Source organism: Pagrus pagrus, assembly GCF_965226575.1.
Source record: "Pagrus pagrus genome assembly, chromosome: 6".
Taxonomy (NCBI): Eukaryota; Metazoa; Chordata; class Actinopteri; order Spariformes; family Sparidae; genus Pagrus; species Pagrus pagrus.
In genome coordinates this window covers 23,712,841-23,740,707 of record NC_140190.1, presented here as the reverse complement: position 1 = coordinate 23,740,707, position 27,867 = coordinate 23,712,841, and the positions used below count along the sequence as shown (strand labels likewise).

General features: G+C 40.9%; 1 protein-coding gene across 3 annotated transcripts; it reads right to left on the bottom strand.

The window, feature by feature from the left end:
• Positions 1-902: 902 nt before the first annotated feature.
• fam163ab (family with sequence similarity 163 member Ab) lies at positions 903-27,867 on the bottom strand. Of its 3 annotated transcripts, XM_084354846.1 has the most exons (6): positions 27,394-27,867; positions 4,732-4,823; positions 4,626-4,647; positions 4,324-4,357; positions 3,958-4,072; positions 903-3,279 (listed from the first exon to the last, which is right to left on the bottom strand). In XM_084354846.1, exons 5-6 carry the CDS (start codon positions 4,048-4,050, stop codon positions 2,881-2,883), a joined length of 492 nt encoding a protein of 163 aa, XP_084210972.1. In that variant the 5' UTR covers positions 4,051-4,072; positions 4,324-4,357; positions 4,626-4,647; positions 4,732-4,823; positions 27,394-27,867; the 3' UTR covers positions 903-2,880. The 3 variants fall into 3 exon arrangements, with proteins under 3 accessions (XP_084210972.1, XP_084210971.1, XP_084210973.1); XM_084354845.1 differs by lacking the exon at positions 4,324-4,357; XM_084354847.1 differs by lacking the exons at positions 4,324-4,357; positions 4,626-4,647.

Genomic DNA, 27,867 nt, shown 5'->3' with positions numbered 1-27,867 from the left:
TGCAGGTTAAACAGGAAGTACCTATGTGTGCCAGGCTAGTGCTGCGAGCTAACTAAAGCTAAGTTTGGCTAACGCTAACCAGCTCGAAGTCCAAAACAGTTGGACCACTATTTGAAGGAGCGACCTCTCTCAGCAACACCCCGCCCGGCTCCGGAGCAAAAATGACGGGAGCGAAGAAGGAAAGGCACATTTCTCTTCTCAACGTGTGTAAACATTACTCTGAAACGCTCATATATGTTGATAAAAGAGCTGTCAACTTACTTGTTTAGATCGTTGTGGAGTTGCTCGCTAGCTGTCAGAAGAGTTGCAACGAAGATCGTATATGTTTAATCAGATGAATCACTCGGGAGTTTAGTGACACGCCTTCCGGTTTGGAATGTTAGAGTTAAAGTCACGCATGCGCGGTAGTCCTGCAGCTTGCATTTTCACATCCACTGGACAATAATTTCTGTTTAGGAATTTTGAATTTTTACCAGTTCAGATTTTCCTTATCGGTGTATAATTATGCACACATACAATCAGTTTTTGAACTTTGTAAAGATAAAGTTTTATTTTGCTCTATGAAGGATGATCAAATTGTGAAAATATCAAAACTTATGAAAGCTGTCAAGGCAATTGTTTGACCCAAATTCATTCATTCTTAAAGAAAGATAAATGAATGCCTTGTTCTGAAAATGTATTTCAGCACGTGGTAGTGGTTGTTTGCCACATGACAATCATTAGCTGTGGATCAAAGTTCATGCCGCCTCCAGAGCTCATGAGCATGGTTTACTTTCTCTTAAAAAACGTTATGAAATAAATATGAGGACAGTTATCTGTCAAAAGTATTCCAAATTGAAGGCATAATGTGTGCGTGTCCGTGTGTGGAGTCCTGGCAATTATCACACAAAGAGCCATTTCAAGCCATTACAAATGTTTAATTGTCAAAAGTTAACACTGTCAAATATTACTGTTTCTGTATTTGTCAGGTACGATATCTGTTTTAACCACATTTCTAAAAAGCTTTTTTTTTCTGTTTTCAAAGATAACTAGTTAAGTAAGTAGTAAAATATATAGTTAATACAATACCCAAATAAACAGTGACAATGGATTCTTATCTGTTGGAATGGAAAAACAACATGAAGAAACACTGGTTGTATTTCACTGAACCCCTTCAGAGATCCCAGCTTAGCCTTTTCTGGACAGATTTCACCAGTTTTCCAAAAAATCAAACCTGTCAAACGTAGGTGATGAAATTTCATTTTACCAGTCTTCTATACATTTTTTTGCACTTTCAAGTTAATCCAGAGAAAACCCACAATTCAGGTGTAGAATTCTCTTGAGAGCTCATACTGTGTACCCTTAATGAGAAATTAATAAAAAAATAAATGAAGTAGCAGCTGATCAATGGATTCTAATTATATGTGCTGCTGAGAAGAGGTTGGGAAGTGCCTTTTCTCTTAATGCTTGAGTGATAACAGCGATAATAGCCTGTCCAAAAATCTTGCTGAATTATCCGATATTCTCCAGAATCCCGCTGTACAGAAACATAAAGATAAATATCACAGGAAGTATTATTGTGAGTGGCAAGCATGTAAGAAAATGGGCTCTGTGAAACAGTTTTCAGTCACATAAATATGCACTCTGACTTTCTCACAATATGAAAAACAACTTGAAAATAAACGACATGGTTATTTGCATTTTAAAGATCCAACATGAGAGTAGTACAGGAGTATAGGAGGAGTGTGTCGACAAAATAGCACAAACTAGTAAATCACACTCCCTCGTTCAAAATACATCATGTTCAAATCCCAGGGTGCATCTCTTTACGTCAATAACACAGTGGGATCAAGAGATGCGTTCATTGCTTTCTGGTTATTATTTACATTTGAAACTTTTTGCATCACTGTCAAAGGAGAACTTCCCTCTCTTATTCATTCCAAGCTTGCCACTGTTGTGTTCAAGGGCTTAGACGTCCTTGCCCGTTCACAGGTTTACACCTCAGGTAGTAAGCAGGGGCAACCCAAGAGGCTTTGAACTACTGTATCCATGATCCTGTTTTAAATGCTTGTATGTTTATCTACATTTGCAGCCTCGTAATATCTCACTGTGTGTGTATCGTGCTTACAATATTCCCTCAATTTCCTCCAGACGAGACAGCTGCTGAAAGGAGATGACCGGAGATGAAGAGCTGCAGTAGTTTGCCGGCTTGCATAGAGATAGCTCCAGTCGTTCGCTCTCCTCCACCTTTCCTGTGACTCAAGCATGCTTCCAGAGATCCAGAAAACTGCAGAGGGGATGTTGACTTTTCCTTTTGTTATGCCCTTTTTCAATTGCTTTGTATTTATTACTTCATCAGACTCATTTTTTGCCTTTCTGGCAGTCATTAGGATGGTGTGTCGCAAGGGAAAACCACAATTTATTGAAGATAGCCCTCAGTCAGTAAAGACACAGTAACAGTCAACAGACAGTTTACAAGTTTACATCCATACCTTTCATGTGGGAGCATTAAGGGACAAAAACCTTACAGCTATACTTTTATCTACGGTCAATTACAGAATTACTATCTTTGTGAACATGAAAACATAAAATTTAAGGGTATAAAGTGAGAAACTACGTTTGGAAGTGATCCCAGCTTGTCGTTTAGAGAAATTCCTCACTTAATCCCCCCCAAACCCCAGACCCTTAATAAATGTGATAATGCAACCTTCACAACCAGCAGGCCTTTATCCAGCAGACCCTAACTGGCAGGTGCAGAAGGTGTCAAAATTATTGTTGTGGTCTTGTTAGTGGTGGTGCTGGTGTGTGTGTGTGTGTGTGTGTGTGTGTGTGTGTGTGTGTGTGTGTGTAAGTGAGGAGAGGAGCGTCTCTGTGTGTATGGGTGGTGGGTTTTTGTGGTGGTCACACCTCGGTGCTGATGGCTCGGGTGTTGGTGTAAAATTCGGGAGGCCGTCCTCGCTGGGTCTCCCTCAGCAGGGAGCCTCGGATGGCGGGCAGCGGCATTGCCAGCGCCTGGTTCTCATAGTATGTGGGCATGTAGGTGATGCGCTCACCACCGTTTCGCATCTCATCAGTGGTGCGGATGTAGAAGGGCGAGTCATAGGGCGAGCAGGTGGGGCAGTAACTGCGTTGCCCCCCTGTGGGTTTGGCCGGGTCAGAGGATCGAGGCGGCTCCGGTGGGGACATGGACAGTGGGGTGACGATCGACCCGTCCAGGCCGGTGACACTGCAGGCGTTGCAGGCAAAGTGTTGCTGAGAGATGGAGGCGCTGTCAGACCCATTCTTCTTACAGCAGTAGTACTACAGAGAGAGAGAAGTCCATTACATGTCAAACAGTTTTCAGCACAGTTTTGTAACATAAGCAGGCTGCATAAGACTGAGTGTGATTTTATTTTATTAAAACAAATGAATACATCTGAGATCAGTTCACATTTTTTCAATACAATCAATATGCTTCAAGAACTAAGTACTCTCAAACACTGTTCTCTTGATACTAAAATGTCTTGCTTTACTATGTCCATTTCTTTTTTGAGATGATGGCACCCATTAAAGGGTAACTCCACCACCACCACCAATTTTACACACGACACATTAAATTGTGTTTACAGGTCTTGAGGAGTACTTCTGCATTTGTGAAAAAAGTAGTACAAAGCCTTTTGTGGCTGCAGAGGAAGCTGCATGTAATCTGATAAATTGCCTCAGATGATGTCACTTTGTGGCTAAGTTGCATTGTGGGTAATGCAAGCACCAGGTTTTGAGAAGCAGTCCACTTGTGCTAACATTGCACTCCAGAAACAGATAAATCACCTTTATTATTCCATGCATTCCTCTTCCTTTTCAAGGAACATTTCTTACTGCCTGCATTAAATGATTTCTTTCAGATATTTGATGACCGATGTTGACGTATAACTATAAGATAAATACTGAAGTAGGATTTAATAGTTGTTCAAACACACACACACACATAAAGAGGCGTACCTGGAGTCTACAGTAACAGAGCACAGCTATGATACACAGAAGTATCACTGTGGCCAGTATTCCTCCGGTTATGACAACAGTTCCAGCTGTCATCCGACCAGCTCTCCATCAAACTCTGACACAGGCACAGGAAATGACATCATTAGCAAGAGCCTCCCACTGCGCAACAAACATGAAGTTTTATCAAATCACGTAAAGGTCAGTCTCACAGTAAACACAGATTCAATTTGCTGCGATATATTTTCTACGTGGTAATAGAGCCAACCAAAAGGTCATTCTGTAATGATGTGGAGAGAATTAGGTAGGGGACACGTGTAGTGTAATTAACTTAAATACAAGCATGCAATAATACAGCTGAAATCTGACCTTGATCACCAAACTGCAACTCAAATTTTTGCAGCTGAAATTACAACATTATGTTCATCTTAGATTGTCTGAGTGAAAGCATACAGGCAGCTTTATTTTGAGTCCAAATGTTTCAAAATTCATTTAAATCACATTCTACTTCACAAACACCCATTATGCAATTATTATTATTATTATTAGTAGTAGTAGTAGTAGTAGTAGTAGTAGTAGTAGTAGTATTAACAAAACAATTATTATAAATTAACAGGGTGGCATCAATTTCACAGAATGAACCTGGTTGTGATTATTTTTGTTATACTCACGTTCAGCAAAGTTGCTTAACACCTAAAAGCAGAGAAATAAGACAGTTAATAGATAGATAGATAGATAGATAGATAGATAGATAGATAGATAGATAGATAGACTTACATCAGAAGAGTGTTGTAAGGGTGAGGAGAAGTCAAATCAGAGGTCAAAGGTGAGAGGTCACACGGCTGGAGAGACACACTGCATGAACATTTCTGTAGCGAGAAGGAGGAAGAAGAGAGGGAGCAGAAAATGTGAAGAATTAGAAGAAATGAAAGTATAAAAGAGCTTTAAACAGTTTTCACCACAAGGTGGCACTGAGAGAACAGAAATATATCTGTCACAGACACAAACATACTGTACTGGAACTAGATAACGCCTAGGAGTAGGGAAGGTAAGGTACAGTAAGGAAATAAGGAAACAAGCAAAGAAAAGAAAAAAGAAGATGGCAGCGAGGGAGCAGAGAATGAAGAAAGGAAGTAAGGTAAGAACATCCTGTCAGTAGCACAGTATAAGCCTGTTTTGTTAGATAATGCATTAAGGCATATGTATGAATCCACACACACTCACACACAAACTGATGTTGCATTACATACATGCATAGGGTTGAAAACTAACAGCAACACCACTGCCTAAAGTGGTTAAAGCAGTTAAAGCACTTTCAAGTCTCGCTCTGAAATCTCGCGAGATGTGTAGCTGTTACAGTCGTGACCTCATCTAGATCGGTCAAAATCAGTAAATTAAACAGTCATCGCTTAAATTAATTCTTGTTGGCAGTTGCTTGAGGTAAAATCCAAACTCCTCTCTCGACTGTCGTCTTCCTGCAACAACTCACCTCTCATGAGATTTCAAAGCGAGACACACAAAGGATTTTATTATTTAACAAAAAGGTCTATCTCCTGAGTAATCGTTTATGTATTGTGGTTAAGAACATTTTTTGTGGACACAATTTGGATGGTCAGAAGTGCCCCAAAGAATTATGTTGCAGCCATTGCAGCCATTACCAAAACGTTTGGCAAGTATGAATCATTTACACATCATAACACTTAAATATAAACTTAAAAATTCCCATATTACCCTTCAGATCAACTTCACAATCAGTCTTCACAAAAAATGTGTTGTAATTATGTACACTGTCGGGTCTCTGCCGTTCAGTAAAGTGGAAAGCAACAGTGAATTGCAGTACTTAAAATGAAAACATCACAGACATTTACAGCTGTTGTGCATATTCTCGAGCAATGTCTCTTTGTCTGGTCCTCACACAAACACACACATGCAGCACTATGGCAGAGCAGCAGTAAAAGTGATTTAGCTGCGAGGGGGCTCAGTTGGTGAGGGCTTTTAATCTGCAGGCTGAGGCTTGTCTAGGGGAAGTGAAATCTATTACTGATGATAAAAACTTGTCAAACCCATGACTGGGGTGAAACAGGATAGGCAGGTAGACAAAGACAAGGTAGGATGAAAGAAGGATGGAGAAGGAAGTACAGATGTGTATGGAGGTTGACACACACACTTTTCTGAGCAGACAGAGCTAATTTCTTAGCCTGTCACTTATGATTCCCGCTGTCTGATGTCTGCATAAACTGATGTGCGTTTGTGTGGGGGTTTTTGTTTTTGTGTGAGCAGTTTGTCCTGTACATGTGATGTACTAGATGAATTCTGTCAGTCCATTGTGTTGCAAAGAGTAAATGAAGTCCAGATTTAATTAGACACCAAGCTAATGAGGTCTAGCCTCCTCACTATCGACATATTCACTCACATCTGTGGGATTTCTCACCATCCATCCATCCATCCAAACTACCGAAAGTAAATATGGAAATAATGAACTTCAACTTAGGAATTTCAAATATGAATGCTATCAGTCAAATTCATCCTTAACTTTAATTATTGTGTTCTTTTGTGACACTCTTTTTTTGGAAAATCAATTACACCCAAAATACACATGTAGTGAGGTGGAGAGTCCGTAACCATAACTGTACAAAAGCGTAAAGAATTGTTTTACGTTTTATTGCAGGTGGCAACTAGCATCAAGGTGCATTACTGCCACCCACTATGACGAAGTGAGAATGGAAAGAAATGGGAATGATGTATTATTTACACTAATAAGCATACAGACACTAACTACAGTAGAAGCAGTATATTACGAATATCATGAAGGGACCCAAACGCAAGACATGCAAAGGCAGGCAGGTGAAAATGAAAGTGAGCTTTATTAAAATAAAGCTGTGATGCAAAGTCCAATAAATAAAAAAAATACAAAATGCAAATACAAAAGGCAGTCAACAAACAAGGTGACTACAAAAGGCATCAAAAACAGAAGGAGGAAGCAGGGGAAAATCAAGAGAATAAAAGAAAAAAGAAATAAATAAGCAAGGTACAAACCAAAGAAGCACTGGGAACACAGGCAGGAACATGAGGAAAACTAGGAATACAAGGAACACAGGGAACCTGAGGAATACAAGGAATATGAAGAACACGAGCAATATGAGGAACACAAGGAATACAAGAAATACGAGGAACATGAGTAATACGAGGAACACGGGGAACACAGGACATACGGGACTGACGCGGGGAGACAGAAAAGACGAACTGACAAAGAGTAAGAGAAGAACACAGACAGACGGACAGATAGTAATTAACAAATTTAACAGGTGAACAGGAAAAAAGGCGAGAAAAGGACAAAGAGAGGAAGTGAAAAGTAACACATGACACATGAGGAGAGAACTACAAAATAAAACAGGAAGTAACTAAAACAAAAACTCAAACCATGAGAGAGGTTAAGGAAAAGTGATGTTATATAAAACTAAAGGTAGAAACAATCGTTAACAATCGTAAACAATAGCTCCTTAGACGTGTTCATAACCTCAAACTGATGATGTGCCAGTGTTAAGCTGAATGGGCTTCTTCATTAAAAGCACACTGAGTTGGAAGCTCAGTCTGACTCACCACTGAGGACAAGAAAAAGAGGCAGTGCTGCTCCCACAGGCTGAACTGAACCTCTACGCTGGCACTGAGCTCATAAACAATGTTTCTGTCAGAAAGTACACTAGTCTTCAATTATTTGTGGAGACCAAACGGGATGGCAGCTGACAGATTCCTCTTAACATCATTCATCGTCACTCTCTCCGGCGCGTGCAATCTCAGACTCAGTACACCAAACTATTTTTCATAATTAATGCCAGCGCAGTGACTTGTACTGCATTGAGGAAATGGGAATGGAGTCACTGCTGTCACCACGTCATCCTTTACTCAGACACACAGACGCAAAATAACACACAGATTTGTTTCTCTCCCCGTTTACATGTTGCTCTGCAAGCAAACTTGTTTGGTTAGATTAATTTTGAGTTCACTTCCTTTGACAAACTGCAGAGACAAATGAGATATCTGCATCAACACACACACACACACACACACACTCATGCTGAGTACAGACAGAAAGAGAGCTGGATCAGTCACCACTGGGTCCAGATTAGAGTGGTCCTCAATCCCACATACTGCCTGAAGAGCCTTGTTTACTGATAAGACTCTCTCATACACACACATACATGCATCACATACATAAACATGTACTCAAGCATTACTGTATACTGTAAATCAGACGTCCTAGTGAAATAAACAGCAGTCTTCAACTTCGGTCAGTGCACAAATATCCCATGTGCTTCATTTACTAAATACTGTAACACCAGTGAACTTCAAGAGTCACCACACATGTCACTGTTCTACTGATTACACCTAACATTACATATATTATGCACTGGTTATATTGTTTGATTTTCACACTCAACATTAAAAAATATTAATGACAATATTTTTAGCAGCTCTATTGGTCTCTTTGACTCTTTTTTATCTATCTGCTAGGAAAACTTGCTACGAAACTTGGATGGAGGATGAATCAGAAAAGACTCTGGCTCTGATACAGATAAAGGGACAGATCCTGGGATATTTTCTCACATTGCGTGATAGAGCCCTTCTTGACATTTTGTCAATTTCTCAGTGAATAATTCATGGATCTTGATGAAAAAAACCTGACATATTTAGTTGTCTGGTGTCTATGAGTGAGTACAATCAGATGCAGACCCTAGATCTGATGGTCTTATATTATGGTTAAGCAAATTCAGAGTGATACAGGGCTAACAAGTTCGATATTGGTATGGGCTTGATCGAATAAAAGAGGACTGTTGGGCCTTGGCAGAGGTATGCTCTCTACTGTGTTCCATTCTAGTTTGAGATTGTATCGTTAGGTTCGTCTTTATTTCATTTATACAATTCTTGGACTGGTTCTTGAGCTAGGTACCTAAGAATTTCACTATACTCTGTAATGTGTATGGTTGGATATATGACAATGAAACCTGTATTTGATTTGTTGGACAAAAAAGAGCCGATACTGTCGTATTAGTCTGATTAATTCCAATACATTCCAGTCAGCAGGAGACATGTTGTTTGCAGCAGCTTATATCTTAAGACATTTTTGAGCTCCTGTGAAGCATGACTTCAGAGATGTCAGAAATTCACTGAACAAGTCGGGAACACTATTTGCATCACAGCAGAATGCATAATAATATAAAAAATCAGGTGCGTCTCAGGTGAATCGAGGATGATGAAATCATCAATCATGAGTACATTCGATGTGTCACTTTGGTGCGAGTTGAATCGGCACTGTGCTGCATTCTGAGCTCAGCACATTTAACAACTGATTTGTTTTGGACAAGTTGTTGTTTTTCTTATAGCTGGAATCTGCAACACTTTAGCTTGAGGCAGAAAATACATTTTTTATCCAACCATTACTCTTCAAGTTACCACACTGACCCCTGTCAGTTATCTGTTGGGCTTATACAAATGTATCCTGAGGCTGTAAGTGTTCAATTTTTACTGTACATCCCTGGTTGTATCATAAGAATTACATTGTTTTTTGAATCTTGAATGTTGATGTTCTTAAATAGTGAAATCTTAAACTACATCCTATCACAGTATGCCTCTGCGCACCAGTCAAGTTGCTGTTCCTGGGCTATGGCGTTGAATGATGGCCAGATCATTTTAAGCAGAATATTATGACGTCACAGTGAGGTTGACCTTGGATATCAAATGTCATAACTTCATCATCTTATGACAATAAGACACCATTTAATCATAATTATTATATGAATTCTTGAGTTAAAAATGTGTTTTGTAAGGTCAAAGTGACCTCTGACCTTTGACCTACGGTCAACTGTTGTCACAGTTGACATTTGTACCAAATTTGAAGAAATTACCTCAATGCATTCTTGAGATATGGCGTTCACGGGAATTGGACGCCATGAGGTCACAGTAACCTTGACCTTTGACCTTTGGCCACCAAAATCTAATCAGTTCATCCTTGAATCCAAGTAAACATTTACTAACTAAATTTGAAGAAATTCAAGCAGCTGTCGTGGGCTCGAAGGCATGAAAAGATGACTGATAAAAACATTAAAACTCAAGTACAATCAGGAAACGGTACACTCCATTATATAAGATTATGCACTCTGCTATGTCAATGTTTAAAAGCTTTAACACCTGCAGTCATGGGTCTTTCATATTAAGTGGGTTTTTACTGTATCAGCTTGTTGCATCAGCTTGTTGGCACTCCATTGTGCCCACTTCCGTTATTTCCTTCCTTTGTCTCTGTCCTGTAGGTTATTTTGTTTTGTAGGATAAAACCCCTTCGTGTTGTGAAACGACAGGTTACCCATATGCTGTTTTTTGGCAAATCAGAGTAATGAGAATATCTCTGGAGCTGCCTCCCCCTCCCTCCCCCCCTCTCTCTCTCTGATGGAGTGTTCCCTCTGGAGTCTCTGCCATCAGTCTTCTGGAGCATCTGAAGGACCTTGACTGCCCTGGAGGATTTTTACAAGATTGATTCTTTGGATCTTAAATTGCTCAGACCAGCAGTCAGCCAGTGTCAGTCTCTCCTCCTCCAAACACACTACAAACACCATCTGTACACTGGTGACATAAATGCCACAGGTTCGATTCCCCACAAAGTGTCCTGCCAAACAAAGTATGTTTGAGGACGATGCCAACCTGTTCACTCATCTGTCAAATGTTTACAATGTCAAAACTGTCTGAGGATTATGTCATTTCACATGATTCAATGATTTTCATTATTTAAATCCCCTGAAAACCCAATGGATGCAAAAAAAAATAAAAAAAATACAACATAGTCAAACCAAAAGATGCTTGGAACTTGGAGATGTAAGGTTGTCACAAGCACAGTATGACTAACTCCCAAGGAATCTCCAAAATGTAATTTCTGAAAACACTGAACTGAATGAACACAATACCCAGAAGAAATGTTAGCTAAGTAGGTTTCTGCAAAACCACAGATAAGTTAAGAGTGAAGGTTTCTTTATGTTGCAGCTTCACATTTGTTTAGGGTGACTTTTCTATTTCTGTCACACTGTGCTTATGCTCTGCGTAGGATAGAAAAAAACACTTGCTGAGTGTTAGGAAAATATCACGGTTTGGCTTAAAATGCCTGTTTTTTGTCACCACAATCATGGATGGAGATGGTCTGATTTCCTGTGAAGCAACACATTTAAGTAGTTATTGTCAATAAATGACAAATGATTCAGCAACTCACCTCAGTGCTGATGGTTTTGGTCAATAACCATGTTTTTGCAGTATTACAGTAAAACTAGAAGCCCAGCGCTCAGGCGTAAGAAGAGTTCATGATGTCTGACTGAAGGGGAGAGCTGTCAGTCATCGCCTGTACTCTAAACTCTCATCTACGGCCTTGTCAGAGCACAATGACAGAAGAGACAATTCATTTGACCTGTGTCCCCCAAAATGTGGATGAGGTAATTGAAAGACTGACAATCTTTCCATCATTTTTTCCTACTTGTTTATCCTATTCAGGGTTGCTTGGGAATTGAAGTACTCTGGATTCATGCGCTGAAGCCAGACAGAACAAGACTGTGTCTGAGAATGTGAACTCAGACAACTTCAGGTGTTGCAGCAGTTCAGACCCAAAGCCAATGTACCCAGGCAATAAATCATTGCACAATTTCAGCACATTATTATTTTGGAAAACCACCATTTTGTCATCTAAACTCCAGTGCTCTACGGCTGCCGTTGTAAGCAGAGAGAAAACAAGCCGCACATCCAAACGGGATTCATGGTCACAGTTGAAATGTAATTTGTCTAATCCTGTTATCTGGCGTTCCAAAGGCTTTCCTCTATCTGTTTCCTCTCTCTATCGTCTCTGTTGCGGCCCGGTGTGGGCGTCTGTGTGTGTGTTTCCATGTGCGTCTACATGTTTGTTTGTTTGCATGCGTGGGTATGAAGTAAACACAATTTAGGGGGTCGGTTTAGAAATTGTGGTATTTCTTTCTCGTGAAGATTATTCAGCGTAAAAAGGAGAATCATGGGTAAAATGTCAAGACAAAAAGACCCTAATCTGTTAAAGCTGCACTGGAAAACTTCACGCAGTGGTAGCTTAAAATGAAACCACAGGATATCTGTTTGGATCATTTGATTTTGGTTGGTGTTGTAAGGTGACAGCAAATTGTACGCGGTTGCTCATGATTAATGGTTGCAGTGCAGCTTAAACTGTTGTTTAAATGTTGTTCTTGCTTGTGAAACACTGTTGGAGGCCTCTACACACATCTGAAAATCAATCAAAAGGCCAAAGTGGAGGTATGGGGTGAGAAGGGACATGCGTGGCACTCTACTGAGCTCAATAGCAATCCCATTTGGTTTAAAATGGACAGACAAACACTTTTTTTCTACTAATATCTTCTCAAAGTCTTCTGTTTAATTTCATAAAATGGGGAAAATAAATTATTTTTGCTGCTTTTAAATCAGAAGAGGGTAGAGGGTCTAACAGTCTATATTTCTTTCTTTTTCTGTCTCTTCTGCCTGTCTCACATCACTCCATCACTCCTGTTCCCTTGGCTGAAAAACAAAGCAGTGAATCAGAAAAATAAAATGTTATTATCTGATTGTTTCATGAACACTGCCTGCTCCTTTGCAAAACCCTCCAGATTTTGGATTGATACAGCTGAATTGTAGGTATCATCATGTCTGCTGTTTGCGTCGCTGCTCTGCCTGTGTGTGTGTATTGTAGCCCCGCCCTCGGTCACACAGACACACAGAGCTGCAGCTCTTTATGACATCCTGAGAACAGAGGAGACGGGTGGAGCCAGCTATGCTAACTGGTCCCAACCTCTCACCCTGCATGCTGTTCTTGGCTGGGAGCTACATACAGCCCAAAATTAACACCCTCCAAGCATAAAATGTGGGAAGATAGTAAATCTCGCAAAGCCATCCTCCACACTGGTGGGTAAATATTTCTACCAAGATAGTCATGTCAATAGAAAACTATGCCTAGAGTCTCTGTCACGTTTTGGTGTCATTCACAAGCGCTGCTCCTGTCCTCTGACCGGTGTCTGTCTTGGAGTTTGACACGGACTCAGGGGCTTCATGGTACATTCATGTGCACCTTGTAGAGTGTTTTTTAAAAATGAAAAGGTTTTGATTTTTTCTTACTTTCCTTTGTTGAAATAAATTGGCCTACAACTCTCATTACTTTCTTGTTCTTTCACTAGAGCATGTTTAAGAATAAGATGCTGAAAATCATTAGAAATTCCATCGTTTTCTACATAGGCAGACACACCACTGCCCAAAGGGTGACACTCAGAAGCGTCCCACACACAGCAAAAAATTAAGAAAATATAGGCATGGGACACGTTCTCTACAGATACAGACACCACCACACACTTTAGCGGGTCATAAGTGATGGTTGAGAGGGAATCTTTATGTGTGAGTCTTTTTCATAGAAAAATCTTGCATATTATACACGAAAATAGTTCTTGTTACACATCAGGCAGTCAAAATATAAGTGGAAGTGTATCAATAATAACAAAGAAAAAGGAAAGCAGCCACTGAATGCAGAAGAATGAGAGAATTTATGAACCTGTTATGTTCACAAGTACAGGTGCTTAATGGCACAAAGAAAAACAAAAGTCTTGGACTGGCAGCTACTAACACCAGCAACTCTGTCTTCTTTGTGACACGATTTCAGCTGTTGAAATTGTAGATTTATGTAGTTTTTGCCAGTGGGGAACATCCTGCACGAGCAAACAAAATGAAATGGAAAGTGAAAACAACATACTCATGACCAAAGGATGAGTCTAATCTTTTGGATCCTTACGCACCCGTGCAAAGATTTACCCCAGGATAACAAACTGCCTTTCACTGTATCACAGCAACATGTTTTTGATAGAATAATACTTCAAATAATAAGTAGATTAACTTTCTGAATGCAAACACTTACATGTGACCTTGAAAACCTTCCTCATGTACTGAGGGACCTACCGGAGCTCAACCAACCGTTATCCCATCTCCGCTCTATAGCTGTCGCAGCAGTTACGGCCCAGTAGGCAGAGATTGATGACACTGAACATTTTAGTTCAATTACTTGATTTTGCTCGAGGTCATTTGAGGCGAAGAATGCAATGAATGTGAAGAACCACTCCCCAGAATGATCCTCTTGGCCCAATAAAAGCCCATGATCAATACAGGCGGCCTTCGTCCCTGTGAAGATGGAGAGAGATAGGACGACAGAGAGTTGGAACACAGTTTCAGTCTTTCTCTCCGTCCAATCTGGACCATGTTCTGATGCCGTATACGCGGCTGGCAGATTTATAACTGGTGTACATTATGCTGTTATGCAGCTCTCCAGGCTACTGTACTCCAGTCTGCCAGCTCCTGATTCAGCCTTTCTACACACTCAAGATGTGGTGAATACCTTTACTCACATGGCAAGTGAAAGATTCATTACTCACGGTCCATCTGTAGTTTTTATACACATGTCAAATTCAATTTCCTCTCTTTCCATATAGGCCTATCACCAGATATCCAGGCCAGTGGGATGGCTGGGGTTCTCCCTGCTGACTTCTGCCTGACTTACTGCACTTCGACTGCTGTTACAACCACGACTTCTTCTCCTGCAAAAACTACCACGATTTTGAGGACTTCAGCGTCTCTGATCACATCCACTGCTGACTGCTGCAACTACAGTTCAGAAGTTTAAAGATACTCTGTGCACAATGTACATCATTTTTAAGTAAATTCTTGATTTCTCTGATTAAATAAAGAAACCCAGATTTCTCTTTTGACATTTTCTACATTCACTATAAATATTGTAGAAATATCGATCCACCCCAAACTCAGTTTCTGTTGTCACTTCTTTATTTTCATCTCTATCCTCTGTCTGTCTATACTACCTTGCTCTTGACCTTATCAACTGTTCTCTCACCTTGAAGAGTATAATTGTAATAAAGCTATCATTTTATCCTCTTCCTTGTTCGAAATTGTTTTATTTCCCAGCTCAGTAATTTTAGCAACCGTTGGGACATTCTGCAGCCATCTCAAAACCTGATATTTCTAACGAGATGTTGGGACATTTCAGGCCGTATTTGTGGTGAAAGAAATAAAAAGGGCACCAGGTGTATGCGGTGGGGCATCGGTGCGCAGAAAGTTGTGATATATTCATAGTGAAGAGAGAGCACTTCACCACTTCTTGTCCACTGGGGGGACAGTGTGGTGCATGTCCTTGCAGAAAGGTAAAATGCCAACGTTTATTCTGTTGCTATTTCTTTTGGGTTTCTGCGCAAGGCATACTGCTATATATAGAAACTGTTTTATTCTTATTTGTTAGAGAAAACTAGTATGTATAATTCAACATTAAAGTAGCTTAGGGTGATTCTAATAAGTTTTGACAGTCGCTATCAGCTGAATAAATGGCTGTTGGTAGCCTAGTGGGGTTAGACATCACACGACAAAAAAGACTGGATGATTACTTAACATTGTCTCGAGATCTTTCAGCTCAAATCACATCAGTGACAAAGCTACTGGTGTCTGCGAGGGCTTTCTGGTGAATCCATTAAAAACCACAACGGGCACGGAGCCTGCAGCTGAGCCGCGAGCTAATGCACGAAAGAGATTTTGCTCAAACACTGTTTACTTAATAACAGTAATGATTTAATCTGGGAAGTTGCCCGTCACAACAACTGACAGACACACTGACTGTGAACGTCTCTGTGCTGATGAATAAATCCCCCAAATCTCTTGGAGTGCCCTCAGGCAAGGTGTAACTGCAGCATCTGGAGCCTAACGTAGCAGACTGTGTCTAGCATTCAGCTCCCTGGTTTAAATGTGTGGAGCAGTATGACTGTGGAGCAGGACTGTGTAAAAAAAGAACATGGAGCTCAGCCCATTTTTCCAGGATAAACATCCCCAAACACATTTAGATATTAAACAGCACAGCAGCCTGCGGCGGTGCTCGGTAAACATGCAAATAAAACTGCACTAGTGGCTATTGATTTTGTTTACCACACGATAAAATTCGATTAGATTTTTGTGCTGATTTGGGTTCACTCTGTTCTGAACATCCTGTACATCCCCGTCTTCTAAATGCTTATTGAATGGGGTTAAAAAATGTCCAGAGCCACTGCCGTTGTACACAACATCCCCAGTGAGAAGGAAGACTGGGAGCACAGAGCTGAAATATGTGAGAAGGACAACATGTGACAGGATCGCTTTCAGCCGACAGCATTTTGCTGAATGCTTTCATCCAGCTGGCTGCTACAGCAGAAACAACTTCAAGTCGTATATCATCATAACATAACCTAAAGAGACACAGACTCTTATCTTTAATTGATCTTTAGTATTCATATTTAATCATAAAAAATACAGTCCACTTAACTAAAAAGCTGGACTTCAAAATCATAAACTGAACTGTCTCTATCCCAGCATGCCTTAGGTACAAGGCAGGAAACAACCTGGGAGGGTTGGGCTGGTCACAGACTGAACATGCAGACAGACAAAGAACAATCACAGCTTAAAGAGTAACTGGACACCCCTTGAAAAGACTTCTCACCTTGGACAGTCAGGCACAGGTGAACTCTAGGGTCCGGTCTACACGTTAGGGATGGGACAATGAAAGAGTTTATCGCAGGTCAAGATAAAAAACACCCACAATTACTTGATGCCGTCAAATGTCATTATCTGGATAATTGTGAATATTCTCACATGAATGACTTGAAAAAGCTGTCTCGCTCGTTAACGTGAGAGAGATATTTTTTGTTTTAAGACCATGTTTTTAAAGGTATCTGTGTGCATGAGGCCTAGGCCAAGTGGTTATGATGCAATAGAGCACATTTCTAGTAAAAAAAAGGAAAAAAAAAGACTAAAGTTTCAAGCAGAGACTGCAACAAAAAAATGCTTTTCATCCTGGCATGAAGTCACTTTTTAAGATTCTCCCAAAAACAATCTGAACCTACACACTGTGGCCGCTGGCGTGGCGGGGACAGCTCTAACCACTGAGGCTCTGACTCACTCACACTTCAAACTGGAGGGCTTGAATTGATTTTCTAGTTAATTTATGTCCAGCTCAGACAGATTCACGGTAAAGAACTTGAGCGGGAGAGGGACTTGACGTTAAACATGCATACAGCTCTGCGGCTCCCTGCTTTACGAGAGTTTGCAGAGGTTTCATTATAGCTGCTCAGCTCCTCCTCTGCTGTCCTGCGATATGCCAGCTTCTCTTTCACACTTGGCAGCGGTGCAGCATCGTTGAAAACACACCCAGCGCGGGGCAGCGGGCAGCCGGGGGAAGCTGTAATTACTGTACCTCCATTCTGCTGGTCAGCACGGCAGTCTCATAAAAGGAAATGAAATGGTCCAGCTTCTATCTTTGAGGGAGTAATGTACCACGAATATTACATTAGCATACATTCACATGGACATTTTATCTGTGACAGTTAATAAAGCGAGGGGGCGCAGCCACAGATGGCAGAGCCAGCAGGACTGCTGCGGTGCCTTGCTCAGGAGCAGAGAAGCAGGAGTAGAGGTTAAGGTGCAATGAGCTGTCTTTCTCTACGGACAAGTAATTATCCTTGTTTTCCCAGGAGGAATTAAACAATCATCACCTTCGCCACTGAGCTGTGGACTGATGCATGTTACCACTGAGAGCAACGCTTTTAATCCACTGGAAGATGATTTCCACGGCTCATTGCTACTATGCAGACTGTTAAAATCATTCTAGAAAATTTATGATGCAAATGTCACAGCAGTTATTTTAAAGGGTGACGTCATCATTGTGCGTTCATGCCGAGGGGTAGGGTGTCACAAAGTCTTGTTGGGATAGATGGGTAGGACGAGGTATTGTTGGGCTACATGGCCCTCCAAATAAAGTTTTTTCAGAGGCACATCTTGAACCTGAGGTTTTGAAGACATCATTTCAATGCATAATGGTCCGGAAAACAATGCAAAATAGTAGCTAGCTAGCTTATGTTACTGCTAATTTGTGCATGACAGTCCAGCAGCAGAGTTCCTGCACTGAGTTATCAATATAACTATTAACGAATTTGCCTCATTTAACTTATACCTTTTAACACACTACTTGATGTGTTTCTTTTTTGTCTTGTGTTTTTGTTTTCGTTTGGTTTTTTTGTCTCTAGAAGTTTGTTGTTCTTTTTCTTCTTTCCTAAAATGTATTGTATTCAGTTTCTGTACAGTGAATGTGCTTTGTGTATCCCTCAGACTGTAATAAAAGGTAATAAAAAAGAAGAAACAACCTTGCTGCATTTGGTACAGCTCCTCTAATATCAGCGCGGACTGGCAGCGTAGGAGCACAGGTTGCTCATTTTAGCCTATAAAGCACTGCTAATAGCCGGGCAATGAAGCAGTGTTGTTTTTGATTCAATGACTTGAAATTGTGAACGAATTGCGAGCGCCCTTGTTTTTCTTTCCGCATCAGATAAATACATAAATGGTTTTGTGATAGTACCAGGTCTACCACAGTAACACAAGAGAATTCACTACAGCTGCAGACGGCATACTGCAATAGTCTGGTTTACGTAAGTGCCATTGGCAGCGACTGATGACTTATGAGGGTTTTGAAGGGTTGTCTCATTTGAGAGGGGGAAATTTCAAACACTACCTCTTGTAACTCTGTTCTGACTGGCAAGGGAGGAATTGAAAATGAGGGGTAGGGGTAAATATTGGAGATGGGATTGAGTCTAAGTGTCTGACAACATTATGGACAGAATCTGTTTTTGTTTAGGACTTGGATCCTTTTTGTTTTACAAGAAACAGCTGTTAAGTCGCTCTCACCAAAGCCACCAGACTCCATTTGCAGAAACAGTGATTTTTTCATTGTTAAATACACTTTCAACAGACATTCAAACTCAAACAACAAAAACAAAACAAAACAAAACTCATTAAAACCCTTGATTCGCCGCATTAGACATGGAAATATTCTGGCTCTACACATTACTACATTACTGTGCTTCTAATTTTTATGTTTCCAACCCCATCCTGAGTGATGTCAAATATGAGGTGGTTGAACAGTCTGTCAACAGCATCAGTTAAGGCATCACACTGCCAGTCAAGTCTTCCTCATCCTTCAGTCTCTACCCTGTCTTTCCCACAACTGTCAAAATGGATAAATTAGAAATAAGCCGGCCTGAAAACCATATTCTCTGCTGCCAGCTTCACAATGAACGAGTAGGTTGTGTATTTCAGAGTGCTGCTCAAGGCCATTTCAACACATGGCTGTGCAAAAAACTGAACCTGTGACCTTCAGCTTTCAGGACTGTAACTGAATCCACTGTGTCATCCTGCTAACAGCCGGGCCAGACGCACAGAAGGGGAAACGCTCCCAGGACAAACAGCGACTCAGTTCTCCTCTCATCTCTCTGCAGACTGTTACTGATCATTTCATATAAGAAATCAAAATAATCCACTGTTGTGTCAATAAGTAAGCATAAATGAAACCCAGGAGGCTCTTTAACAAATCTGTTTGTTCTGAAGACATAATCAAAATCTGTTCTATTATGCAGCAGCTTGTCTTCTGTGTAAACTATTAGCCTGCTGCACATGGCGTGTCTCCATTCTTTGACCCAAACAAAAATGGCAACTGGAAAACAAGCAGCTATTGAAATATAGACACAACTTAGGTGAAAATATCCAGGATAACATTGAAAGTAGGAAAAAGATGAGAGTAATAGGTCAGAGATATTGGATTCTACCTCATACACCCATTTCATCATGAGAATATCAGAACCATCATGTGCACAGAAATGTGACTTACAAGCTTCAGGTCAGATTAAAGGTTTGCATGGTTTAAGTTATGTGATTTCTCGTTTTGTATGGATTCATTTAAAAATCAGTTTGTATGCACTGCGTTGTAATCTTTGTAAATAATTACGTCTGGTGACCTCTCTGACATACCCTACACCTTCTTATCATATGAAAATGTAAACATTTCCTCAAACACACCCTCTCATATGAGACTAGAATGGAAATCAGTAGAGCACCTACCTCTGTCAAGGCCAAACAGTCCGCTTTGATTCAATCAAGCCAAATCAGATATCGAACATGAGAGCCCTGCATCACTCTAAATTTTAAAACACCCATAACTTGAGCTCACTGGATCTAGAACCCACAGCAAATTCTACTCACTCATAGATACCAGCCAACTAAATACGCCGGATTTCTTTCTTCGAGATCCATCCCACGTCCCATCTTGCAATTTTAAAGAAAGTGAGGGGAAAAAAAGTCCCTTTATCCTGATCCACACTAAAAGTTAGCGGGGTCTGTTCTGGACTGAGACCCATCCTCCATCCAAGCTTCATGGAAATCCATTTAGGAGTTTTTGTGTAATCCTGCTGACAAACCAACCAACAGACCAACAGGTGGACAACGGACACAGGTGAAAACATAACCTCCCTGGCCGAAGTAATGAATTCATTTAAGCTCTAAAGTTTCTCATAAAGTTCATGTTGCATAATTTTATCATGGTTTGGGTTTATGGTTGAGTTATTTCCTGGTTTATTTTTGTAAGTTCTCTCCTCGTGTCACGTTTTGCTTTGCACTTCCTCCCTTTGTCCTTTTCATGCCTTCGTTTCCCTGTTCACCTGTTTCATTTGTTAATTAGTCCCAGTCTTTTTGAGCCTGTGTTGGTCTCTTACTCTTATTCACTTGCTTGTTCTTTATCTTCCTGCCTGTGTGTGTCTTGCCTTTTTTGTTCACACTGACACATTTTCTGTCATGGATAGATATGGTTTGGGATATTTTGCAGCCAAAAGCATCAGAAAAAAAAAAAAAAAAAGTGTTTTGAGAACATGTAGAAGAAGCCAGCTTTATCACATATTAACTGATGTTCATAAAGACATTTTTGATTAATGCGTATGATACGGTGTAAAGCTGGTAAGAGTCATGAATAATTTTATCATTTCCACTTGAAAGTCTACATCAGCAGAACTACAGTTAATGTCAGCCGTGTGACATGTTTTATTCATAATGAATATATATTTTAACACGTATTTCTCTCATGGTCAACTCAGGTCACAGAGATATTATCTGAGTCCTGTGACCTCTGACCTTTTACCTCTTTACCATTCATTGCATGTATGTATGAGTTCTGGATCTCTATTGAAGCTCGCTCAGAGTAAGACGAATTTAAGCTTCAAGCAATGCTTGCGAAAGAGGGCTGCTACAGGATCAGTTCTATATTTTAAATAATGATGAATAAATCAGAGTCATAGCTGGCTGATAGTTCATAAAAATAAGGAGGGATATGCATGAACAAAGAGAGAGGAGGGTTTGGGCTTGAAATGAGACGTAATTTAAAGTTGAAAAAAGGGTGTGAAGGTCGTAGAGGGGTAGACAGGTGTAGAAATTTATCTTTAACTCAGATGACCCATTTTTTATTTGGAGGAAATCTCACTCAGGCCTTCAGTACCAAAAACATGTGGTATGTGTTGGTATTCGTCAATGTTGTGTGCGTAGACGACTGTATTTGTGTCACACATCTGTCTGTATTTTGTCAGTATTTTGCGTGCGCGCTTATGTTTGTCAGTCTGATTTTGTCTGGGAAGTGTGTCTAGTAGTGTGCATATCTTTATGCGTATATGTGTGTGTGTTTTTGATGAGTCACCACAGATACAGCAGCCAGCAGCAGTAGAGCTACATTAGCAGATAACAGCGTTTCTGTTCCAGAGGCCTCCGGCTCTGCCAGCAAGCCTTCCTCTCGCTGGCCTCAGCCTCACCCAGCCTGGCTGCGCTTCTGCGTTCACTTTCACACACCACACATCACCTTGCGAAACGCCACAGAGTCGCACATTGTGGTCCCAGCCACCTAAACAACTGGAAACAAATAACACCTGCTCATATTCAGCAGTGTAAACCGTGAAATAATAATGTTAGGATGTTAAATGTCGGGCTGATGTGATGAGTAAATGCAGTGCAGCCACAAAACATAGTAGGTTTGTTGTAAGAGGGCAAATTTTCAGTACTACAAAACCACAACATCCACCACCACCGTATTAGTAATGTTATATATTAACATTAACATTAATATCAACATCAGTCAATAGGTAATAAGGCCCTTTAAAGTCCTTATAAAGATGCTTATTAACACTATTATGTGTTATTAAGAACCTATCAGTGTTAATAATAGCATCATAAATGTGTTTATTGCTAGATTAGATTAATACTGTAAGTGGAGATACCCGGGTGCCTCACCTGTACCTTAGTTTTATTATCCAATGAAGGCGAACCCCCAAAATATATATTTTAAAAAAGCTGGATAATCAAGTATTTATTAACCTTTATAGGACATTGTTCTCGCTTTAGATCTGGTAGCTGTAAAAAGCATAGTTAAACAGTTAATATTTGACTGCTAATGAATAAAAATAATGTCATGGTTTGGACTTGCTGTGTGTTTTTTTCTGTGCTTGGTGTTTGTTTTTGCCTGTGTTTTCAGAGGTGCATTTCAGAGGCTGGGCGTGGTTTTCCTGGAGGGCTGGAGCTTTATCAGTCTTATTAAAGCAACAAAAAATTGTGTTATGGTTAACAATAACATAACAGGCAACTTACACTAGATAAACTCAATAAGTGTGTTTGTACTTATTTTTTAGAAACAATTATATGTGCTGTGCAGTAACCTTGGCTTAATCTGAGACTCAATGAAGTTTTTTCTGCACAGATGAATGAATAATTATTAATTAAGTGTTGTCGTCATTCTGGCTAACCTCCTGTCCGATTTGCAGTAAGCAGTCCCCTCCCTCCTCTCTATGTCACCACACTGGAACGACTCCTGTCTTTTTTTTTTGAGGCAGCTCTGTTTGCCTCTTTCTTTTCTTAAAGCATTTTTCTTCACTTGGCCTGACTGGTAGTATAAGCCGTCACCTGGAGCGCTAGAATTGGTAGCTTTCTCTGTTCCGCCATTGCCAGTGTAGGTACCAGAACAGGAGGATCCTGCTCTCTGCGTCTTCCCCGAGCAGACACGACCACCTCTTTATGGAGTTCTCTGTCATGATTGGATAAAGTTGGCAAGGATAGCAGAACATTTCTTTTCTCTTTTACCGCATGAGCAGGAGGTGGAGAGACATGGGTTACTGATCAAACACTCTATAGCAGTGGTTACTGTTGGACTATAGAGCTATTTAACACACAGCGGTAAAACTACAGATTTCCTTAAATTCACACACTCAAAAATGGCAAAAAAAAAATTTAAAAATTAAAATATCACAATAATCGTCAAAGTTAAATGGTTGTCATTTGTCTTTCTGATTGGTGACCCAACACCAAAAGGGAGGGCCTTATCCAATATGAGCCCATGAAAGGAATAGAGAGGGGAGGAAGGAGACAAAAACGCTGGTGCATAAGACCAAACTGAGTGAATACAAGTGAAACGTTACACAAAGAAATGTCCATCGTGTTCCCACCTGGTGCTAGCATTTAGCATTGCACCCATGACTGAGCTGTCCTACTCTGCCTCCAATCCATGGATCATGCCTCTGCCATAGTTGGATTCAGCATACTGATCATACAGTGATCGTTCGCATCGACAGATGAGTAAAAAACATTTGCTGTCAATAAATAACCAGGATGCGGGGCCTATCAATACGGTGTGTTTTAAGCTGGTGCACAAGACCAAATTCAGTGAATACATGTGAAATATAAGGTCACACTCCATTGCGTTTTTGGTCATTTGTGCTGCTAGCACCGTTAGCCAAGCTGATAGTCTTCTATGCTGACTTATGTAAAAGTTTTTTTCTGGCACCACCGCAGCCCAAACACACAACCCTCATACAATTGAATGTCTTTCGCTGCAAAGCCTGATTCTGTCTGAATGGGCCCTGAGGAGATGGCCTGTGGTTCAGGTTGTTAGTAGCTATTCTAGTCACAAGGCGTGATATTGATTATTTCCTCTCAATGTAACCGCAAATCCTTTATGTAGTACTACCTGTGCTGGGACACAATGTTAACCATTGCGTTTAATGTCCGGTATAGAGGCATATTTACCAGTATATTATTTTGGTATCAATCACATATGGAAATGGAGACTTTTCCTATATGTTGGGTGGGTCATTGGAACAAAATACATTTTTGAATTTGACATAACCATGAGTAAAAGTGGAGGATTAAGGTATCTTTAACTTTCAGACATTTAAACCAGGAACCATCCAACATCTGGAGATTCAAATCTATTCCTAAAATGACAGCTCATTTTAGAGGTCATGGTTGGATTTAAGACGAGCTGCTGCGACTGACATTGGAGTTATGTTCCCCGTCCTGCTAATGCTGCAGTGCAGTTTGGACACAGCTCGTCTCACCTTTAAAGTGTGACTACGGTTCACTCGACTCACAACTGTATGGCAAGGAAAAACTGATCCAGCAGCCAGAAAAACCTTGAGGGGCTTTTCAATAATTCACGCACCACTCCTGAAACACTGAAACACTTTCCCGATGTAGTTCGAGACTCTCCCCACCCCTACTCCAACCCAACAAACACACACTCGTGTACACACATACTATATATGCACCACAACTTAAAAACACTTTTTCATGCATGTTGTCCCAGAAAACATTGAGTGGAGAGTCAGCAGGAGGAAACAAGACATGATTTCACAACCAAAGGTGGGCTGAGTACTTGAGTCTGCCTTCAGAAAGCACAAAATTGGCCACTCTCCTTTCTTACTGTAACAGTGTCTCTACTTTGATTTCTAAAAATGCTCATTTAAGATGCTGATGAAGCCCGCTAACCCTCAGAAATACATGCTAATCACGATGCAAGATAATGGATCACACTTAACAGCAAAATCCAAGCACACATGCTCCACTAGAAGACTTTGACCACCCCGCCTCGCTCCTCAATCTGAATTTCTTTAATGTATTTTTTAGCTGAACCGACCTCAATGACTCAGGTACTTCAGAATGTTGGAGGAACATTTACCCATGAAGAGCATAAAACTTTTAAGGTGCAGACGTTTATACAAGGCCAGTTCGCTGTCTGCAGTGGTTTGGATTGCAGGGTCATACGGGAACTTTTCCAATGCTTCAAAACATACAACATCTGTAGGCTGGTCAGGATGAATGTGATCAACTTAATGCTGCTTGTGGCAGAAATCAAAACACCGGACAGTGAGCTTGTGAGCTCCAACAGGCTTTGGAAAGGTTTCCTCGGTCCAAACAAGGTCAAACTGCCCCAGTATTTCTTAAAGCAAAGCAAAAAATATTTTCAAATTTGGTGATAGAAGCGGTCTCCCAGCAGCGACAGTGACGTGCCATGAAGATCTGTTAATAAGGCAGCTTGGGCTCACTGTTTCCTAAATTAACCGAGGTCGATCAAATATTTAGTTTCCCAGCCAGAGAGGTTGTTACAGAACAACTTAGCTCTGACAGACCAAATGATGCTAGCAGCTCGTTTTACTTTCCCTCAGTGTTTTGAACAGTTGGCACAGCCCGCCATTATACAACCTGTGTATTAAATACATTCTGTCTGTTGCTGCTGTGTTTGCTGTGACAGCCCTGACTGCAGACTCCTCTGGGAAATCAGTCTACTTCCTGTCGTATCGCAGCCACTGGAGGTGGAGGAATTAAGAAGAGTGTGTATGTGTGTGTGCATGCATGTGTGTGTGTGTGTGTGTGTGTGTGTGTGTGTGTGTGTGTGTGTGTGTGTGTGTTTGGGGCTGGGTGGAGACAGGGGGATATAGAGAGGCTGCTCAACAGTTATTTAGTCAAGCTGCATTTTCCTGCTTCCTCTGTGAGAAATGGGTCAGAGCAGCACAGCACCTGCTGCTGGCTGTTGATGAGGGAGATCAATACGCTGCACATACTGTACTTCAGCTGCTATACACATGGTGGAGGGATATTTAATTTGGCACTGATGGTTTTGTTTATACCTTTAACATGAAAACAACAGAGACAGAAACAAGAAAATGTGGAGACACCGCCTCATGCAGCTTCAAGTCCGCAAGCAGTCAGAGAGGTTTTAAACATGCTGTTTACTCTTAAACTGCTTATTTATGAGCGCTAGAGAACATTTTATTTTTCTTTAATCGATTGTAGGATGCCGACTATAAAAAATGCACCGTGTGAAGTACAGCTGGCTGATATGTTAATGTCATTATTTCTTCTTCTCGTAGTCTGAAAGGCTGCATTACAAGGCCTCAATTTATAAACTCTTGCGTTTTAAATATACCTCTACTGTTTAAGGTACTATGTTCCCATTAATACTGCATGTAAATAGATAGTAAATAATACATTTGCATGTCGAGCATCTCATTAGGGCTGGGCAGTCTGGCCCTTAAAATAATATCAGGATATTTTGAGTCCATGTCAGAATATACGATATGTAACTTGATATCTTGAAATCTTTTCTTGAAAGCACTATATAAATGTTGGGTGACAAAATCAAATATCACAATATTTGTGACCAAATAGGCTCTGCTTTGATATTGATATTACATCAGTGTTGTAGGGATGACTATTGGTACAGTACGTTCACAAAATACTACCACAGTGTGATTTCTGATCAATAATCATCAGTAAGGTGGATATAATGACAAAGAGGGTAAAGACAAGTACCAAGTACTCACAGTCAGAAAATGACATCACTTTACTGTAAAGCCGCCTTTAAACCAGGAACAGACAACACTTACGACACATCACAATATAATGATCTCCAAAATCTAAGACGATATGAAGTCTCATATCACGATAACGATATATTATAACTATCCCTCAACCCTACATCTCATATTCCTCCATGAAGTATTGTCACATTATCAGGACGTATCCAGTGTAAAATATAGTGACGCACTTACAACTGAACCATTTTCAACAGGAGTGGCTCCAGTGGGAATTCAAAGCCTCTAACCCAGAAGTGTGACTGCCCACTGGGACCCAGGACTTCCACCTGCACCCTCTCTCTATCCAAAATGCTTCATGATTGAAAATAATCCAAACACAAGTGACCACAGTGGTCACTACTCAAGCCTTATCACTGGCAGCCACTGCCTTATTTTCTACTATCATCTTTTTAATTAAAAGTGATGCAGTCTTTTTTTTTTTTTGCTAAATGCCAGTGGCAGCAGGCCACCCAGACCAGCCTGAACCAGTGTGACAGAAGATCACAGCAGCAGCAAAATGGCAAAAGCCCAAGAGTCCAGCTCCTGCTGAGCTGCTCCATTGTCACTTCCTCTCCTCTGGCAGCCTTAAAGGCACATTTCACGTTGAATTGAAAGTGGTATTGAACTGAAGTCACACATTTCTGTGCTTTGAAATGTGAACCTTTACATTGTTGCCACTGCAACTGAAATGGGCCGACTCCTTCACATCAAGGGTCCGAGTCAAAGGATCACCTCTGACATCTGAATCCAGAGCCTGGGGCATTTTAAAAAATCTTTTCCTCACATATAACAAATACAAAATGTGATCCCATTTCCCCCCTTTTTTAATCACTGCACATACCTGATCTGGTTACATGGTCCGTTTATTCAACTCAGGCTAATCCTGTGGAGTTTGACCATGAAAAGCCACCAGCATCCTTATCGCAGCAGGAGGAGAGCAGAGACGCGCGGTGCATGGGACTGCGGCGGAACTTCTCCAAGGATGCGCCGGAGTCCAGAGCGCACGACGCCGCCAGGAAACCCCGACACTCCCGCTGTGGGACCAGCAGACTAGAGGTCAGAGGGACGACGACACAGACAGCCACGACGGGTAGACACCGAAAAACGGAGCATAGTCGCGGTCCGCAGAAAGAGCAAACAAACAGGTGAGGACGAGGACAACGCTTCAGGGTGAGCGCTCTTTACGCGCACGTAAGCTGCAAAAACGCGTTAACCTTCACACACAGCAGTGCTCTTTTCTGGACTCCAAGAGGGCAAACAACCACCTGGAAGCTCGAAACCACAGAAACTGAAGCGGACACATCCAACAAGTGAG